The sequence below is a fragment of the Bombina bombina genome, chromosome 3 (assembly GCF_027579735.1).
Source record: "Bombina bombina isolate aBomBom1 chromosome 3, aBomBom1.pri, whole genome shotgun sequence".
NCBI classification, from domain to species: domain Eukaryota; kingdom Metazoa; phylum Chordata; class Amphibia; order Anura; family Bombinatoridae; genus Bombina; species Bombina bombina.
This window is the reverse complement of record NC_069501.1, coordinates 981,647,578-981,667,961: the sequence shown is the minus strand read 5'-3', so window position 1 is coordinate 981,667,961 and position 20,384 is coordinate 981,647,578. Positions and strand designations below refer to the sequence as shown.

The 20,384-nt window shown below is 43.3% G+C and overlaps 1 protein-coding gene across 1 annotated transcript in view; it reads right to left on the bottom strand.

Annotated features, from left to right (window-relative positions):
* Positions 1-20,384, bottom strand: part of SPATS2 (spermatogenesis associated serine rich 2) — a 941,596-nt gene that overhangs the window by 45,341 nt on the left and 875,871 nt on the right. The window contains exon 10 of the mRNA XM_053705505.1: positions 14,343-14,445. Coding sequence (XP_053561480.1) covers positions 14,343-14,445 — 103 coding nt within the window. The remainder of the gene's footprint in view (positions 1-14,342; positions 14,446-20,384) is intronic.

Below are 20,384 nucleotides of genomic sequence, written 5' to 3'. Positions count from 1 at the left end.
TGGTCCAGAAATGCAAACCGCAGGAATAGAACATGATCCTTGTGGATCGGGACATGCAGGTATGTATCCTTTAGATCAGGGTTGCCAACCTTTCGGACCTCAGGGACCACTGAACTCACAGTTTTTTTTTTTTTTGACCTTTTTAAACAAACTTTATTGAATTTGAATAAGAGATTTTTTTAAACATAACAAAAAACCCAAGAAGATACAATAGTCTAAACATTAGAGGAACAGACTACTCCAGAATTATATTGTTTAAAAAGACAGATGATCATTTTATTACCCTTTCTCCAGTTTTGCATAACAAACACTGTTATAGTAATACATTTTTTTTTTTTTTTTTTTTTAAGTTTCAAAATTTTTATTAGTAAAGATTTCTCAAATATAATAGTGATGTAATAAACAATTTGGAGCTCGCAGGCTCCTACAGAAAGTATGAACAGAAAAAATGGTACACTAAGAATGTGCCAGGTCAAGATGTGTTCCTAGAAAGAGGAAAATGAACACAGTATAGTTCGAGTCAGATGAGGTGAGTTGACTGGGGTGGGGGGAGGGACTAGGGAGGGGGGAAAGGAGGGGTTGTTATTAGAGGCCGAGGTTTAGTTCATGTGCGGGTGGTACATGGAGAAGGTTGTCTAGAGTGCGTTTACTCTAGGGTTTGGGGTCCAAGTAATGGAGTGGTTAGATTGCCAGTCTGCCCACACTAGTTCAAATAGGTCTGAATTATTCAGGGAGTAAAAGATGGGTTTCTCCATATTGTAGATGTATGCCATATAGTTTAGAATGCATGACCATTTTGGGGGCGTCTCGGTTTTCCAAGCCTTGGCTATTGTCGCTTTAGTAGCTGTTAGCAAATAAATTGCTAGGTATGCTTGATGTTTAGGTAGTTTGGTAATGCCTATGTGTAAGAGGGCGTTAGAAGGAGTTATAGGGAGTGTTATGCCTAATCTCCCTAGCGTACGGAAGCAGGTACTCCATAAGGGTTTTAACTTGGGGCATTCCCACCATATGTGTAGAGAGTCTCCTTTTTTGCCACAGTTACGCCAGCATAAAGGAGAGGTAGAGACGAACATTTTGTTAAGTCTCGCGGGGGTAAGGTACCAGTTCGTTAAGAGTTTATAATATGTTTCGAAGAGTGTGACACAGTGTAATGCTTTTTTAGTGAGGGAAATTACATGATGCCATAATTGTGGGGGCAGGGTCAAGTTCAGCACTGATTCCCATGCGAGCAAGTGAGGAAGTTTATTCTCAGAGTCTGTGTTTCCTATTAAGGTGTAATGCATTGACAATGGTCTGTGAAGTTTGTTACCTTGTTGCCAAGTCGTTTCCCAAAGTGTACGGGGTCGGTGTAACTCAGGTCGAAATCCCCAGCTAATAAGAAAGCTCTTTAGTCTTGTGTATTCATATGTCATGAACCTGGGTAAGTTGGAGCTAGCTTTTATGTCTGAGAGTGTCACGAAATGCGGAGAAGGTGAAGTAACCCAGAGGTCAGCTACTGTTTGTATTCCGATTCGTGTCCAAGTATTAGGATGAGAGTCAGGTAAGCCTCGTAGGAGACCTGTCAAGGGGGTAATAGGTGAGGGATGTGGGGCGATGTGTGGGTAGTGTCTTAGCTTATCCCATATGGTGAGGCATTCTAGTATTATGTTATTGCTAATGTCTGTGGTACGTCTTAGATGGGCAGGGATCCAAATTAAATCGGGTAAAAATATATGGCTTGGGAGGGAGGCTTGTTCTATGGTTTTCCATTTGCTAGGGGAATCTTTCGCACCCCATTGCGAAATATGGGTGAGCATGGCTCCTTCATAGTACCTAGTTATTGAAGGGGAGGCTATACCTCCTCTACTAAGGGGGCTTTGAAGGATTTTGTGCGCCACTCTGGGGGGTTTGTGTTGCCATATATATTTTGTAAATTCACTCTGAAATTGGCGAAGGAGATATCCCGGGATACGGAGAGGTAGACATCTAAATAAATAAGTAATTTTAGGTAGAAAAGACATTTTAAGGGCTGTTAGCCTACCTATCCATGAAATATGAGTGTAGTCCCATTTGTCTCTCAGGGTGCGCAGTTCAGTTAAAAGGGGCAGGTAGTTGTCTTTGATCATCTGAGGGATATTATTCGATATCTTAACGCCTAAATGGGAGATAAAATTATTGACGCAGTGGACTCTATATCGGACTCTGAGGGTGTCAACTGTATTCTGTGGAATTCCCCAAGTAAAGATTTCTGTTTTACCTAGATTTAACTTGTAATGTGACATATCTCCAAAGGAGTCTAAAATTTCTATCAGTCTTGGGAATGAAGATAGGGGGTCTGATGAGAATATTGTGATGTCGTCTGCAAAGAGTGCAATTTTGTGGATAGTGCCATGTAGGCGGATGCCATCAATTTTTATATCTTGTCTGATTTGTTCTGCTAGTGGTTCGATTGCCAGGGCAAAAAGAAGGGGAGAGAGTGAACACCCTTGTCTGGTGCCATTAGATATTGGGAAGGGGGGTGAGGCAAAGCCTAGGCCTCTAACTACTGCTGTGGGAGTGGAGTAAAGGGCCTGTATCGCTTTGATAATTTGATCTGGGAAACCAAAGATTTTGAGGGTTTCCCATAAGTAGGACCATCTAACACGGTCGAAAGCCTTCTCTGCATCTAATGAGATTACAGAGAATGGCCTATTTAGTCTGGTGGATTCAGTGCAGATGTTTAAGAGACGTCTAGTATTGTCTGGTCCTTCGCGATGGGGGATAAATCCTACTTGGTCTAGGTTTATGAGTTTCGGGAGTAATTTGGATATGCGTATAGCAAATAATTTAGCGTAAATTTTAATGTCTAAATTAATTAGGGAGATTGGCCTGTAATTGGAGCATAAAGATGGGTCTTTTTGGGGCTTAGGAATAGTAATCACCGTTGCTTCCAGGAATTCCTGACTAAACCTACCCTGTTCTCTAGCATAGTTAAAAAATCTTAAGAGTAGTGGGGTTAGTTCGTTTGTGTATGTTTTGTAAAATGCAGCCGAGTAGCCATCTGGGCCCGGAGTTTTGAAAGGTTTTAGATGTTTTATTACGTATTTGATTTCCTTAGAGGTGAAGGGGGATGAGAGTGTTTCTTGGTCATCAGACGACAATGAGGGAAGATTTAAGTTGCGAAGGAAAGAGCTAATCTTGTCAACAGGAGTTAGTTTGTCACTTGCATTTTTTTCTAGATTGTATAGGTTTGAGTAAAATCTCTCAAAGCAAGTGCCAATGTCTAAGGGTTTGCGGTATGTCTGGTTCTCAAATTGAATCTGATGTATTCTTGAGGTGCTCGTCCTATTTTTAAGTTTATTTGCTAATAGTGTATCTGCTTTGTTACTCTTGTGGTAAGTAATCTGTTTCAGTTTAAATAAATTAGCCTGAGTGTGTTTTAGCTCTAATTGGTTAATATGATTTTTAATCTGTATAATTTGAGCTGTGTTTTCATCTGAGGGAGTATTTCTGTTTAGGAGTTCTAGACGACGTAATTCAATATGTGATTTGGAAAGGGGTAGGCCAGATAGTTTTTTGAGATGAGCTTGTTTTTTAATTATGATACCCCTAAAGGTGGCCTTTGCCGCCCCCCATAGTGTGTCATCTCTGACCTGATTATTGTCATTAGTTTGGCAGTAGAAGGCTATGTCTTTTCTCAGGGTTTCCTTAAATGCAGCATCCTGTAAGATGTCATGCGGGAGGCGCCATGAAGGCTTAACATTATGTCGTTCCGCTGAGCGGAGGGTTACTGTGACTAGGTCGTGATCAGACCATGGGCATAGGGAGATGGTAGAGTGTTTGACTTGGTCAAGGGTTTCTGCTGAGCAAAAAACATAGTCGAGTCTGGAGTATGTTTTATGAGGAAATGAGAAGTGAGTGTAGTCTCTATCCCTAGCGTGAAGTGAACGCCATACATCGAAGTAGCCGAAGTGAGTAATGATTTGTCTGAACTTTTGGGAGAGTTGAGCAGGAGGGGTAGTGTGTTTTGTCCAGGAAGTTCTTTTTCTGTCTAGTATTGGGTCCCAAGTCATATTGAAGTCCCCAGCTAGTAAGACTCTGCCTATTTTTATCCGGTCGACTGTGTGTAGGATCCGCTTGAGGTATCTAGGCTGATGTGAGTTAGGTAGATAGATAGAGACTAAGGTATGATCAGTGTGGTCTAGCTTACATGTTAGAATGAGAAATCTAGATTGGGGATCTTTTAGGACTTGGATTGGTTCATAGGCTATTCTTTTATGGATTAAAATCGCGGTACCTCTGGCTTTTTTTGAAAAAGAGGTGTGTTCAAGGACAGTGTAATCTTTGGATATTGTGTAGGGAGGGTTGTCTGATGACCAATGTGTCTCCTGAAGGAATGCTACGTCAGGGTTATGGAACTTGAGTGATCTAGCTAAAAGGCTGCGCTTATGTGGGGAATTTAGGCCTCTTACATTATGGGTTAGTATTTTGAGGGGTGGCATAGGGAGGTGTAGGGAGCAGGTCAAGTCTTTTAGTAATAAGAGTCAGTGTAGGTGGGGAGGATAGAGGGAGGGGAATAGGCAACAGATAAAGTGAGGGAGAGTTAGCGAAAATAGTTCGCTATGGTGGAGCCCTAGTGTGGGCTGCCTGTGGGGGGGGCGAGAAGCGAACAGAAGCAGGGGTCTTTGAGGTGGACCCTGCTCCGCAGTAAACATTGTAAATTAACTTGCTATTACATATGAGCAATACTTAGATTAAGACAACAACCTTAAAATAACAATCAAACACATAACTTAATTGTACTATCTAATAGTAAACTTTTTAAACTTTAACTCAATCTCAGTTATGATCTGTTGAAGACAGATCAAACTTCCGGATTAAATGAAGTCTAGATAAGTTCCATGAAAGGTTACCAGACGTGTGTTTACGGTGGGTTAGTTTTAGGTTTCTTAGCTCTTTGCTCTTTGATAGTCCATTCGGGAGCCGAAGCTCTCAGCTTTGGGTAGGTCGGCTGTATCGGTGGAGGTTGCTCCTGGTGTAAGCCCCATGTGGCCAGGAGAGCCATGCCTTGAGGTATGGAGTTGATTGTGTGGCTCTGGTTATTTCTGGTGACTACTAGATTTGTAGGATGGCCCCACCTGTACTTAATATTAGCCTTCCTGAGTGTCAGAGTGATTTGTTGAAAGGTTTTACGGTACTGTAGTGTATGAGTTGAAAGGTCAGGCAGGAGTTGAACATCCTTGAATTTTTCAGGCATAGGCGGCTTTTTGAAGGCTGCTTGTATAAGTTTATCTTTATATATGTAGCTGTGAAAGCAGACAATTACATCCCTTGGTTTGTCGGCGGGAGTAAGTCGTGATCTTAAGGCTCTATGGGCTCTTTCCATTGTATCAGTGTGTCCATCTGAGGTGCCCACGAGTTCTGTAAATAGCTCCCTTAGGTAGGGTTGGAGTTGGGCATTCTCTATAGTTTCTGGGATGCCCCTAAACCGGATGTTATTTCTGCGAGATCTGTCTTCAATGTCTGCCATTTTAAACTCAAGTTGAGTCATCTGATCTGCTAGGGTTTCAGAGTAATTGAGCAGGTTTGATTGGTCTACTGCTAGGTCGTCCTGTTTCCGCTCTAGCGCTTCGACCCTTTCTCCAATCTCTGAAATCTCCTTTTTCAGTTCCGCAGAGGACCGTTGAATTTCCTGGGTGATAGAGCGTGTTTGACTGGCCAACATATGTTGTAGGGTAGCTTTAGTAATGTAGTGATGTGATGGCGCTTCTGAGCGCACACTAGATTGTGATTCAGCATCTATCGATTCAGGGTCGCTCATCTCCTCATTGGTGATAGGGTTAGATTCCTTTCCTGATTGAGTAAAATGATCATAAACAGTCTTCTGAGTGTTAGTGGAGGCATTTTGTTAAGACTGTTAGGTATGCCTGTAAGTTAAAAATTAACACCAACCTTCTATTATAAAGCACTCTGAAAACAATCTAAAAAGCATGAAGCACCGTATAGTAAAGTTTACTAATTCTGACCTGTATTGCTAGACTGCGGAGCAGGGGTCAATAACACCTTCTATATTTATTACATTTTGTTACAGCATCACATAATGGGTGGAAACTGAACCTTTCGGTCCCAACATACAAATGTAAACAGATGTGTCACTGGCACCTCAGGGAGTGATGGGATACGACTGTGTAGAAGGGAAAAAGGAAAAGGGAAGTGACCAACCCAGACTAGCTGGGCCGGAAAGGGAGAGGTGCCAGAGAGGATTAACAGACAGTGTGACTCAGTAGAATACTGAGTAGGGGTGTTTAAGATACGCTGCTATTAAGACCTTAAGTTGTTGGGTCAGGAGTGCAGGTATAGATGATGTTCTTCAAGATATAGGGTTTCAAAAGGTGTGTTTCAGTAGGGGTGGTACTATGTGGGAAGATCAGGCTATGTGTAGTGAGTGTGGGTGCAGCAACGTGTCAGTGTGTGTGTGGCTAGGGGGACGTGTCTATATGTATGTCTATGTGTATGCGCCCCAGGAAGTAGGTGTTGGTGAAACTACTTGGTGGGTTTAGATAAATATATATGTCAGGTTAGGTCACGGGAGCCTTTTGTGAGAGACCAGTATTTCTTAGCCTCTCTGTTAGCACCTCATGCAAGAGAAAATTTACACTAGTACTTATCGTGGAACACCCAAAAACCTGTGGGAGAAATATGTATGGTTAAGGCAGCAATATAAAATCACACTCCACCTCAGGCTATGAACCTGAGGACAATGAAGCTGTCGTAGCAGCTGGCATAGATAAGAAAAAGATTAATGTGAGAATGTCTCAGTAGCATGGGGTGTGTAAAGTCTCACTCCTCAAAAAGAAAATAAGGTTGCGTTAAGTAACAAAGGATACGGTGTGCTCACTTCGCTGCAAAATGTGATTGTAGTGTCCAGTTCTCAGGGTCTGTTAAGGTGGGTTTCCTGCGACCAAGTATAGGGGGTTTATTTCATGGTTGCAGAGTTAAGGTTATTATAGGAATGGAGTATTTTGTGCAGGTTATGGTGGTGTTGTAAAAAGCCTTTTTTTTTTTTTTTTTTTTTAAATCAAGTCAGTATCCCTGTTCCAGATGCTGCAAAGCACCAATAAACAAACCTTCCACTGTCCTTTCCCTGCAAGGCCTCAAACGGTGGCTTGTGGTAGAAATGGGTGTGTTCAATAGTAAAATTCACAGCTTCTCTGTGAGAAAGACGTTACTGAAGTGAAATGTAGGCCTTTCCAATATATCCCTCCTTGACAGATGAGTATATGTGCCTAAGTGTTCATAGGGCTCAGGTGTTACTCAGGGCCTCTGTTTGGCTCTTAACTTGAGGCTCAATATATTATATCAGTGTCTTCCTCATTTAGCTGTAGCGGTGCACTCTGAGATCAGAGTAAAAGTATCAGGCCCAATCTGAGTCTTTTTAGAGTTAGTGGGTGTCTAAGAGCGTGGCTGCAATGTTTTTATTCACTGTTAGTAGCTCACCTTCTTTTATGCTTGCTTCTGAGTGATGGTCCACTTGTGGAATGAGGATAACAATTATCCGGCAAGGATGGAGAGGAGTTTCTGAGCCGCAAGCGGATCGCTGCCCTGGCCGCGTGGGTTATGGCAAGGAGCCAAGATGGCGTCTCCTCCGTGCTGCGGGTAACTGCTGGGCTGTGACAAGGTTCTTCCTCGTAGTGCTGTAATGTAGAGCACCGGAGTCCGTGCTAAGGTGAAGTGCGGTAGCGGGAATAAATTCCACTGCTTTTGCTGGGCTCCGGATTGAGTTTGCCCCTATAAGATGCCACGGATTCTTAAGGCTGAATATGTTCAGCTGATACTCAGTTTTCCTTTTCACTTGTCGCTGTGTCAGGGTCTGGTAAAGGGGATGGGGAAAGCTGCCTGGTCTGAGATGGATTAGGTCCGGAGGCTGTCAGCACAACTGCTGCAGCACTTGTAGATACTCCTGCGTCCCAGCAATCCAGGGACACAGCAGGGGTCGTCTGCCACAGGGACTGTAGATCGGCGGCTGGTGGTAGCGCAAGTGGCTAGTTCAGTGAGGCTCCGGGAGCCCTCACAGGTAGGCCGCGCCGCCACGGAGGGAGAAGGCAGCAACTAAGATGGCGGATCTTCGCGCCCTAGCTCGTTTAGGCGCGCAAGGTCCCGGAATGTCCAGGTAGCAAGTTTGAACCCACAAGGTCCGGGCCAGCTGTGTCACACCCAATGTGAATAGCGGTCGGGCCGGGTGAGCAAACCGCAGAGTGGGTATCCTTCCAGTGAGGCGGCACAGAGAGGTATGCGGCTCAGACTTCAGCCTGTCAGCAGGTATTTCTAAGCAGCCAGTTTCTTGGTTGGCAAGGTGGTAGAGATCTTCAGCTCCGGAGCGGATCCCCGACCCTCCGGAGCGAGTAGGAGGCCCTGTGTGGGGATCAAGCAGCGGCAATAGTACACCTGGGGCACCGGTAGTTCAAAGTTTCCCAAATGCCCCCAAGTTTCAAAAGGGGGATAATAATCTGTTGATATGGGCTTGAGTATGTCCGGAATACCTCCCAATGTAGGGAATAATACCCTTTATAATGCACTTTTAGGGCATTAGTTGCAGGAGCTCTCCTCAGACACGTCTTCCTCTGTTGGCGGTTAACTCCGCCCCCCGAACTCACAGTTTTTAATCCTGTGGACCACTAACATGATTTTTTTTTTTAAAAAAAGGTACAAACCTCTACAATGTGTGTGTGTGTGTATATATATATATATATATATATATATATATATATATATATATACACACATATACATACATACATACACACAGTATCTCACAAAAGGGAGTACACTCATCACATTTTATTATATCTTTTCATGTGACAACACTGAAGAAATGACACTTTGCTACAATGAAAAGTAGCGAGTATAAAACCTGTATAACAGTGTAAATTTGCTGTCCCCTCAAAATAACTCAACACATAGCTATTAATGTCTAAACTGTTGGCTACAAAAGTGAGTAACCCCTAAGTGGAAATGTCCAAATTGGGTCCAAAGTTTCAATATTTTGTGTAGCCACCATTATTTTGTATCATGTTAGAGACCTTGCGCTCCCCCAACTATATATATGTCCCCCAATGGATGCCCCACAGATGCTCAATAGGGTTTAGGTTTGGAGACATGCTTGGCCAGTTCATCACCTTGACCCTCAGCTTCTTTAGCAAGGCAGTGATCGTCTTGGAGGTGTGTTTGGGGTCGAAGGGAACGGATCATGTTCTGCTTCAGTATGTCACAGTACATGTTGGCATTTATGGTTCCCTCAATGAACTGTAGCTCCCCAGTGCCGCCAGCACTTATGGAGGCCCAGACCATGACACTCCCACCACCATGCTTGACTTTAGGCAAGACACACTTATCTTTGTACTCCTCACCTGGTTGCCACCACACACACTTGACACCATTTGAACCAAATAAGTTTATCTTGGTCTCATCGGACCACAGTATATGGTTCCAGTAATCCACATCCTTAGTCTGCTTGTCTTCAGCAAACTGTTTGCATGCTTTCTTGTGCATCATCTTTAGAAGAGGCTTCCTTCAGGGATGACAGCCACGCAGACCAATTTGATGCAGTGTGCGGCATATGGTCTGAGCACTGACAGGCTGACCCCCCACCCCTTCAACCTCTGCAGCAATGTTGGAAGCACTCATAAGTCTATTTCCCAAAGACAACCTCTGGATATGACGCTGAGCACATGCACTCAACTTCTTTGGTCGACCATGACCAGGCCTGTTCTGAGTGGAACCTGTCCTCTGAAACCTTTGTATGGTCTTGCCCACCATGCTGCAGTTCAGTTTCAGGGTCTTGGCAATCTTCTTATAGCCTAGGCCACTTTTATGTAGAGCAACGTTTTTTCTTTCTTTCATGTAATTGGCAAGAGTCCATGAGCTAGTGACGTATGGGATATACAATCCTACCAGGAGGGGCAAAGGTTCCCAAACCTCAAAATGCCTATAAATAAACCCCTCACCACACCCACAATTCAGTTTTACAAACTTTGCCTCCTATGGAGGTGGTGAAGTAAGTTTGTGCTAAGATTTCTACGTTGATATGCGCTTCTCAGCTTTTTTTGAAGCCTGATTCCTCTCAGAGTACAGTGAATGTCAGAGGGATGTGAAGGGAGTATCACCTATTGAATGCAATGGTTTTCCTCATGGGGGTCTATTTCATAGGTTCTCTGTTATCGGTCGTAGAGATTCATCTCCTACCTCCCTTTTCAGATCGACGATATACTCTCATATTCCATTACCTCTACTGATAACTGTTTCAGTACTGGTTTGGCTATCTGCTATATGTGGATGGGTGTCTTTTGGTAAGTATGTTTTCATTACTTAAAACACTCTCAGCTATGGTTTGGCACTTTATGTATTTATATAAAGTTCTAAATATATGTGTTGTACTTATATTTGCCATGATTCAGGTTTTCAGTATATTTCCTTTTTTGCAGACTGTCTGTTTCATATTTGGGAAATGCTTTTTTATGAAAAATTATTTCTTACCTGGGGTATAGTCTCTTTTTCAATTGACTGTCTTTTAAATTTGCGGGCAGAATTAGGCTCGCGAGGGCGCAAAAACATAATTTATGTAAGAACTAACCTGATAAATTCATTTCTTTCATATTAGCAAGAGTCCATGAGCTAGTGACGTATGGGATATACATTCCTACCAGGAGGGGCAAAGTTTCCCAAACCTCAAAATGCCTATAAATACACCCCTCACCACACCCACAAATCAGTTTAACGAATAGCCAAGAAGTGGGATGATAAGAAAAAAGTGTGAAAGTGGTTAAAGCTTTTGATTCATCAAGCTTATTTGGAGTTGGGTAAAACCCCGCCTCAGAGAATTACAGCTCATTCTACTAGATCAGTTTCCACTTCTTGGGCTTTTAAGAATGAAGCTTCAGTTGATCAGATTTGCAAAGCAGCAACTTGGTCTTCTTTGCATACTTTTAATAAATTCTACCATTTTGATGTATTTGCTTCTTCGGAAGCAGTTTTTGGTAGAAAAGTTCTTCAGGCAGCTGTTTCAGTTTCATTCTTGAGCTAGTGAAGTATGGGATAGCAATACCCAAGATGTGGAACTCCACGCAAAAGTCACTAGAGAGGGAGGGATAAATAAACAGCCATTTCCGCTGAGAAAAATTAATCCACAACCCAAATCATAAGTTTAGTCTCATAATTGAAAAGAAAAAACTTAAATTAAAAGCAGAAGAATAAACCGAAACATCTGCCTGAAGAACTTTTCTACCAAATGGATGTGAGCTAACCACGACTGATGTTACTGGCAATTACAATAATACTGGTGGGATATGGCTGATGTGCTGGATGGCAATTACTGGAATTCAGGTGGAATAAAATTATTAGAATTAAAAATAATATTTAATTAAAAAAAAGATGTAGGGGAGGAAGACAAACAGTAAGTCCATCCGAATGAATTAGGAAAACTACTACAAAGACAGGTAAAGGGAAGAAAATAAATAAAATAAGAATTTTTTTTTAAGATTTTCTTTTTTTATATACTTTAATTCCACTATTTCAAGCCAAGACTATACCAACCTCTGCTGGCTTTAGAATGGAAGCATTTTCCTCTGAGCAGCGTGCCAGACGAGGGGAGTTGAAAATACAATACAGCTACGCAAGTTGCGCAGTACTATGCAACGTTCATAGGGAGATTGCAATTTAGCTCCTCCTCTGTCGGTTTTCAATGTCCAGGCACTGTAGGGAGTTGTGGCACGACGGGGGTGACACCATCAGAGGAGATGAATTCCTGCTTGATGGTGTCAAGGACCACCATCATCTTCTGGTCCACGGACCACTGGTTGGCGACCTCTGCTTTAGACCGATTGTAGTCATGAACTGACCCTTCCGGATCAAGGGAAGAATGGACCGGATAGTCTCCATCTTGAACAATTGGAATGAGAAACTTGTTGAGGCATTTTAAGTCCAGTATTGGACGAAAAGGTTCCCTTCTTTTTTGGGGACCACAAAAAATTTTGAGCAAAAACCTAGACCTCTTTCTGACTTGGGCACTTGGATGTTCACTCCCATGGAGGAAAGTTCTTGTACACAATCTAAGAAGGCTGCCCTCTTTGCTGGCCTTGTGGACAGTCTTGACAGTAGAAATCTGCTCCTTGGGGGGGGCGAGATTTTAACCCTATCCTGTATCCCTGAGAGACTTCTAGTAACCAGGGATCCTGAACGTTCTGAACCTAAGCCTCAGAGAAAAAAAGACAGTCTACCCTCTACATGATCCAGTACTGGATCGGGGGCCGCTCCTTCATGTAGACTTGCTCTCGCCTTTTTATCCTGAGGAAGGAAGTCTCCCATTCCTCCAGTAACTGTGGAAATGATGGAGTCCAGACGTGGACCAAACAAGATCTTTCCCTTGAAAGGTAAAGAAAGTAGTCTAGTCTTGGAAACCATATATGCTGACCATGACTTTAACCAAAGTGTCCTGCAAGATAGGACAGCGAAGCCAGAGGATTTAGCGTTCAGGCGGATAATCTGCATGTTAGTGTCGCAGATGAAGGAATTTGCTATCTTGAAAGCCTTGATTCGGTTGTGGATCTCCTCTAGAGGAGATTCCACAACAATTAACTCAGATAAGAAGTCACACCAGTATGTTACAGCACATGCGAGCAAAGCCACTGCTGCTGCAGGCTGAAAGAGAAGACCCATGTGTTGGAACATTCTGTAATCTCTGATTCTGAAAGTTCAAACTCAGAGGTTATCAAAGTCAAATTTTCCTCAGAGGGGTGAGACAAACTTGCCAACTCAGACTGAATAGAAGGATTAAGCCCTAAATCAGTAGAAATATGATTAACCTTTCTCTTGCATTTACCAGAGATAGGAATAGCATTAAGCGCAGCTGAAACTGCAGATTGTAGTTGTGAAGCAAAATCCACTGGTAAAAAAATAAATAGTTCCAACAGGAGGTAAAGGTGTGCCGTGGGGCACTGCTTGTGAGTTAGGATAAAAAGGGGACTGCTGTAAAAGAACCGGCATTTCCTGGACAATAGACTCCTAAGAGGTGGAAGGCTCAGATAAAAAAAAAATTCCAGAGGGGGGGGACGCGGAACCGACTTAAACCCCTTCTTGGCTTTTAATACCAAACTTAGGCAATGAGAGCAGAATTGTGCAGGAGGGCAAACCCTATTCTTCTCGCAATATAAACAAGAATTTGATACAGTGATAGGAGAACCCTCAGTGGGGTTAATATCCGAGTAATGGGTGTTGCGGTCTCAACCATGAATGAATAAAACACACACCAGTTTATTATCTAAAAAGGCACCTCTGCAATGCAGTCTAACCACCACCTAAAGACCAGGATGTGAGGTTTCCTTCCCCTGAACGAAGGAGCAGAGCTGAGAATCTGCAGTCCAGTTCTCATGCAGTTCTGACTAGCCGACTGCACCCGGTCATGTGACCGCAAACCAGGAAAACACCCCCCCTTGACGGAGGAAAAGCGTGCAAAGTTAATTAACAGATGTGTAGCGCTTCTGCTCTCTCAATATAATAAAAATGTCCCTCATGAGCCGTAATAAAGTACCTCTCTTAAAATATCCCTCACAAGTGCTCCGGTTGGCTAAAGGAGCTAAACAGCACATATGAGACCCCAATCTGCCCAATTAATAACCTCCTTACCGGAGTAAATCTAAGTGTCCCCAGATCCGGATAGAGGAAAAACTAGAATCACACTGATCTAAAAGCAGTCCTATTTATAAGGGGTATCATATAGTCCACTGGGCCTAAATCCCCCATATAAATAAAATAAGGACTTACCCTCCACAGTCTGTGCTGTGGAGCAGAAACAGCACCTCTAGGTTTGACAGCATCTCTCTTCACTTCTGACAGGGACCCGAGAGAAGGGGAAAGCAGTGTAAAACACTAACACTGGATGCTCAAGTGGGTGTTAGTACTAAAATACCAGATAGAGGACAGAGAACTTCCCTGTGACATCTAGTAACTAACTTTTACCACAACTCTCACTGAGAGAATTACATGGTTACTCCATAACCCCAGTCCTGTCTTGAAGGGAAAATACCCATTAGAGGACTTTATCTTCTATTTCTTCTTAACACCCTCTCTGTCATCCTCCTATAGTGACGAAAGGCAAAGAATGACTGGGGGTACGGAGGAAGTGGGAGGGTTATTTATAGCCTTAGGCTTGGGTGTCTTTGCCTCCACTTGGTGGCCAGGTGTTGATATTCCCAACAGTAATTAATGAAGTTGTGGACTCTCCCGTCTTTGGAAAGAAATAAAGCATTTCATTGTAGACTAGAATGTCTCTGTCAAACGTGTACCTAAGTATGTCTGTTACACAATGGCAATTAAAGGTGTTAGACACTAACCTTGACCAAACGTCTCCATGCTCTTCTTCAGAGTCTCTAAATCTGCAGTGAACCGTGCAACTCGGCCCAACTCCTCATCGTATTTGCGTTCACTGACAAAATGCTGAAAAATAGAATTTTAATTTTAGGTTTGTTTTAATCAAAATAAGTCAAGCAGAAATATGACATGTAAATTTAAAACAGTTAAACTCTACTTTTAAACTTTATATTCTTGTCTGAGCACAGATAAGAATTTAATTACAACAATATTTTCTGCATTTCAGCAGCGACTTTATCTCACACCTCGAAGTACAGGAGTTCAAATAGATGATTAAAAAAAATAAAAAACAGAATTTATGTTTACCTGATAAATTACTTTCTCCAACGGTGTGTCCGGTCCACGGCGTCATCCTTACTTGTGGGATATTCTCTTCCCCAACAGGAAATGGCAAAGAGCCCAGCAAAGCTGGTCACATGATCCCTCCTAGGCTCCGCCTACCCCAGTCATTCGACCGACGTTAAGGAGGAATATTTGCATAGGAGAAACCATATGATACCGTGGTGACTGTAGTTAAAGAAAATAAATTATCAGACCTGATTAAAAAACCAGGGCGGGCCGTGGACCGGACACACCGTTGGAGAAAGTAATTTATCAGGTAAACATAAATTCTGTTTTCTCCAACATAGGTGTGTCCGGTCCACGGCGTCATCCTTACTTGTGGGAACCAATACCAAAGCTTTAGGACACGGATGAAGGGAGGGAGCAAATCAGGTCACCTAAATGGAAGGCACCACGGCTTGCAAACCTTTCTCCCAAAAAATAGCCTCAGAAGAAGCAAAAGTATCAAACTTGTAAAATTTGGTAAAAGTGTGCAGTGAAGACCAAGTCGCTGCCCTACATATCTGATCAACAGAAGCCTCGTTCTTGAAGGCCCATGTGGAAGCCACAGCCCTAGTGGAATGAGCTGTGATTCTTTCAGGAGGCTGCCGTCCGGCAGTCCCGTAAGCCAATCTGATGATGCTTTTAATCCAAAAAGAGAGAGAGGTAGAAGTTGCTTTTTGACCTCTCCTTTTACCAGAATAAACAACAAACAAGGAAGATGTTTGTCTAAAATCCTTTGTAGCATCTAAATAGAATTTTAGAGCGCGAACAACATCCAAATTGTGCAACAAACGTTCCTTCTTCGAAACTGGTTTCGGACACAAAGAAGGCACGACTATCTCCTGGTTAATGTTTTTGTTAAAAACAACTTTTGGAAGAAAACCAGGTTTAGTACGTAAAACCACCTTATCTGCATGGAACACCAGATAAGGAGGAGAACACTGCAGAGCAGATAATTCTGAAACTCTTCTAGCAGAAGAAATTGTATCAACGGAATGTAAGGGTTCAAACGGAACCCCCTGAAGAACTGAAAGAACTAAGTTGAGACTCCAAGGAGGAGTCAAAGGTTTGTAAACAGGCTTGATTCTAACCAGAGCCTGAACAAAGGCTTGAACATCTGGCACAGCTGCCAGCTTTTTGTGAAGTAACACAGACAAGGCAGAAATCTGTCCCTTCAAGGAACTTGCAGATAATCCTTTCTCCAATCCTTCTTGAAGAAAGGATAGAATCCTAGGAATCTTTACCTTGTCCCAAGGGAATCCTTCAGATTCACACCAACAGATATATTTTTTCCATATTTTGTGGTAAATTTTTCTAGTTACAGGCTTTCTGGCCTGAACAAGAGTATCAATAACAGAATCTGAGAACCCTCGCTTTGATAAGATCAAGCGTTCAATCTCCAAGCAGTCAGCTGGAGTGGGACCAGATTCGGATGTTCGAACGGACCTTGAACAAGAAGGTCTCGTCTCAAAGGTAGCTTCCATGGTGGAGCCGATGACATATTCACCAGATCTGCATACCAAGTCCTGCGTGGCCACGCAGGAGCTATCAAGATCACCGACGCCCTCTCCTGATTGATCCTGGCTACCAGCCTGGGGATGAGAGGAAACGGCGGGAATACATAAGCTAGTTTGAAGGTCCAAGGTGCTACTAGTGCATCTACTAGAGTCGCCTTGGGATTCCTGGATCTGGACCCGTAGCAAGGAACCTTGAAGTTCTGACGAGAGGCCATCAGATCCATGTCTGGAATGCCCCACAGTTGAGTGATCTGGGCAAAGATTTCCGGATGGAGTTCCCACTCCCCCGGATGCAACGTCTGACGACTCAGAAAATCCGCTTCCCAATTTTCCACTCCTGGGATGTGGATTGCAGACAGGTGGCAGGAGCGAGTCTCCGCCCATTGAATGATTTTGGTCACTTCTTCCATCGCCAGGGAACTCCTTGTTCCCCCCTGATGGTTGATGTACGCAACAGTCGTCATGTTGTCTGATTGAAACCGTATGAACTTGGCCCTCGCTAGCTGAGGCCAAGCCTTGAGAGCATTGAATATCGCTCTCAGTTCCAGAATATTTATCGGTAGAAGAGATTCTTCCCGAGACCAAAGACCCTGAGCTTTCAGGGATCCCCAGACCGCGCCCCAGCCCATCAGACTGGCGTCGGTCGTGACAATGACCCACTCTGGTCTGCGGGAGGTCACCCCTTGTGACAGGTTGTCCAGGGACAGCCACCAACGGAGTGAGTCTCTGGTCCTCTGATTTACTTGTATCTTCGGAGACAAGTCTGTATAGTCCCCATTCCACTGACTGAGCATACACAGTTGTAATGGTCTTAGATGAATGCGCGCAAAAGGAACTATGTCCATTGCCGCTACCATCCAACCTATCACTTCCATGCACTGCGCTATGGAAGGAAGAGGAACGGAATGAAGTATCCGACAAGAGTTTAGAAGTTTTGTTTTTCTGGTCTCTGTCAGAAAAATCCTCATTTCTAAGGAGTCTATTATTGTTCCCAAGAAGGAAACTCTTGTCGACGGAGATAGAGAACTCTTTTCCACGTTCACTTTCCATCCGTGAGATCTGAGAAAGGCCAGGACTATGTCCGTGTGAGCCTTTACTTGAGGAAGGGACGACGCTTGAATCAGAATGTCGTCCAAGTAAGGTACTACAGCAATGCCCCTTGGTCTTAGCACCGCCAGAAGGGACCCTAGAACCTTTGTGAAAATCCTTGGAGCAGTGGCTAATCCGAAAGGAAGCGCCACGAACTGGTAATGCTTGTCCAGGAATGCGAACCTTAGGAACCGATGATGTTCCTTGTGGACAGGAATATGTAGATACGCATCCTTTAAATCCACCGTGGTCAAGAATTGACCTTCCTGGATGGAAGGATTGTTCGAATGGTTTCCATTTTGGACGATGGAACCTTGAGAAACTTGTTTAGGATCTTGAGATCTAAGATTGGTCTGAACGTTCCCTCTTTTTTGGGAACTACGAACAGATTGGAGTAGAACCCCATCCCTCGTTCTTTTAATGGAACAGGATGAATCACTTCCAGAAGATAACCTTGGGAGACTATTTCTAGCGCCCAAGGATCCAGAACATCTCTTGCCCAAGCCTGAGTGAAGAGAGAGAGTCTGCCCCCCACCAAATCCGGTCCCGGATCGGGGGCCCGCATCTCATGCTGTCTTGGGAGCAGTGGCAGGTTTCTTGGCCTGCTTTCCTTTGTTCCAGCCTTGCATTGGTCTCCAGGCTGGATTGGCTTGAGAAGTATTACCCTCCTGCTTAGAGGACGTAGCACTTGGGGCTGGTCCGTTTCTGCGAAAGGGACGAAAATTAGGTTTATTTTTGGCCTTGAAAGACCTATCCTGAGGAAGGGCGTGGCCCTTGCCCCCAGTGAAATCAGAGATAATCTCTTTCAAGTCAGGGCCAAACAGTGTTTTCCCCTTGAAAGGAATGTCAAACAATTTGTTCTTGGAAGACGCATCCGCTGACCAAGATTTTAACCAAAGCGCTCTGCGCGCCACAATAGCAAACCCAGAATTTTTCGCCGCTAACCTAGCCAATTGCAAGGTGGCGTCTAGGGTGAAAGAATTAGCCAATTTAAGAGCACGAATTCTGTCCATAATCTCCTCATAAGAAGAAGAATTACTAATAATCGCCTTTTCTAGCTCATTGAACCAGAAACACGCGGCTGTAGTGACAGGGACAATGCATGCAATTGGTTGTAGAAGGTAACCTTGCTGAACAAACATGTTTTTTAGCAAACCTTCTAATTTTTTATCCATAGGATCTTGGAAAGCACAACTATCTTCTATGGGTATAGTGGTGCGCTTGTTTAGAGTAGAAACCGCCCCCTCGACCTTGGGGACTGTCTGCCATAAGTCCTTTCTGGGGTCGACTATAGGAAACAATTTTTTAAATATGGGGGGAGGTACGAAAGGTATACCGGGCCTGTCCCATTCTTTATTAACAATGTACGCCACCCGCTTGGGTATAGGAAAAGCTTCGGGGGGCCCCGGGGCCTCTAGGAACTTGTCCATTTTACATAGTGTTTCTGGAATGACCAGATAATCACAATCATCCAAATTGGATAACACCTCCTTAAGCAGAGCGCGGAGATGTTCCAACTTAAATTTAAAAGTAATCACATCAGGTTCAGCTTGTTGAGAAATTTTTCCTGAATCTGAAATTTCTCCCTCAGACAAAACCTCCCTGGCCCCCTCAGACTGGTGTAGGGGCCCTTCAGAAACAATATCATCAGCGTCCTCATGCTCTTCAGTATTTTCTAAAACAGAGCAGTCGCGCTTTCGCTGATAAGTGGGCATATTGGCTAAAATGTTTTTGATAGAATTATCCATTACAGCCGTTAATTGTTGCATAGTAAGGAGTATTGGCGCGCTAGATGTACTAGGGGCCTCCTGTATGGGCAAGACTAGTGTAGACGAAGGAGGGGATGATGCAGTACCATGCTTACTCCCCTCACTTGAGGAATCATCTTGGGCATCATTTTTACTAAATTTTTTATGACATAAATCACATCTATTTAAATGAGAAGGAACCTTGGCTTCCCCACAGTCAGAACACAATCTATCTGGTAGTTCAGACATGTTAAACAGGCATAAACTTGATAACAAAGCACAAAAAACGTTTTAAAATAAAACCGTTACTGTCACTTTAAATTTTAAACTGAACACACTTTATTACTGCAATTGCGAAAAAGTATGAAGGAATTGTTCAAAATTCACCAAAATTTCACCACAGTGTCTTAAAGCCTTAAAAGTATTGCACACCAAATTTGGAAGCTTTAACCCTTAAAATAACGGAACCGGAGCCGTTTTTATATTTAACCCCTTTACAGTCCCTGGAATCTGCTTTGCTGAGACCCAACCGAGCCCAAAGGGGAATACGATACCAAATGATGCCTTCAGAAAGACTTTTCTATGTATCAGAGCTCCACACACATGCAGCTGCATGTCATGCTGTTCTCAAAAACAAGTGCGCCATACCGGCGCGAAAATGAGGCTCTGACTATGATTAGGGAAAGCCCCTATAGAATAAGGTGTCTAAAACAGTGCCTGCCGATATTATTATACAAAAAATACCCAGATTAAATGATTCCTCAAGGCTAAATATGTGTAAATATGATCGATTTAGCCCAGAAAATGTCTACAGTCTTAATAAGCCCTTGTGAAGCCCTTATTTACTGTCTGAATAAAAATGGCTTACCGGATCCCATAGGGAAAATGACAGCTTCCAGCATTACATCGTCTTGTTAGAATGTGTCATACCTCAAGCAGCAAAAGACTGCTCACTGTTCCCCCAACTGAAGTTAATTCCTCTCAACAGTCCTGTGTGGAACAGCCATGGATTTTAGTAACGGTTGCTAAAATCATTTTCCTCATACAAACAGAAATCTTCATCTCTTTTCTGTTTCAGAGTAAATAGTACATACCAGCACTATTTTAAAATAACAAACTCTTGATTGAATAATAAAAACTACAGTTAAACACTAAAAAACTCTAAGCCATCTCCGTGGAGATGTTGCCTGTACAACGGCAAAGAGAATGACTGGGGTAGGCGGAGCCTAGGAGGGATCATGTGACCAGCTTTGCTGGGCTCTTTGCCATTTCCTGTTGGGGAAGAGAATATCCCACAAGTAAGGATGACGCCGTGGACCGGACACAC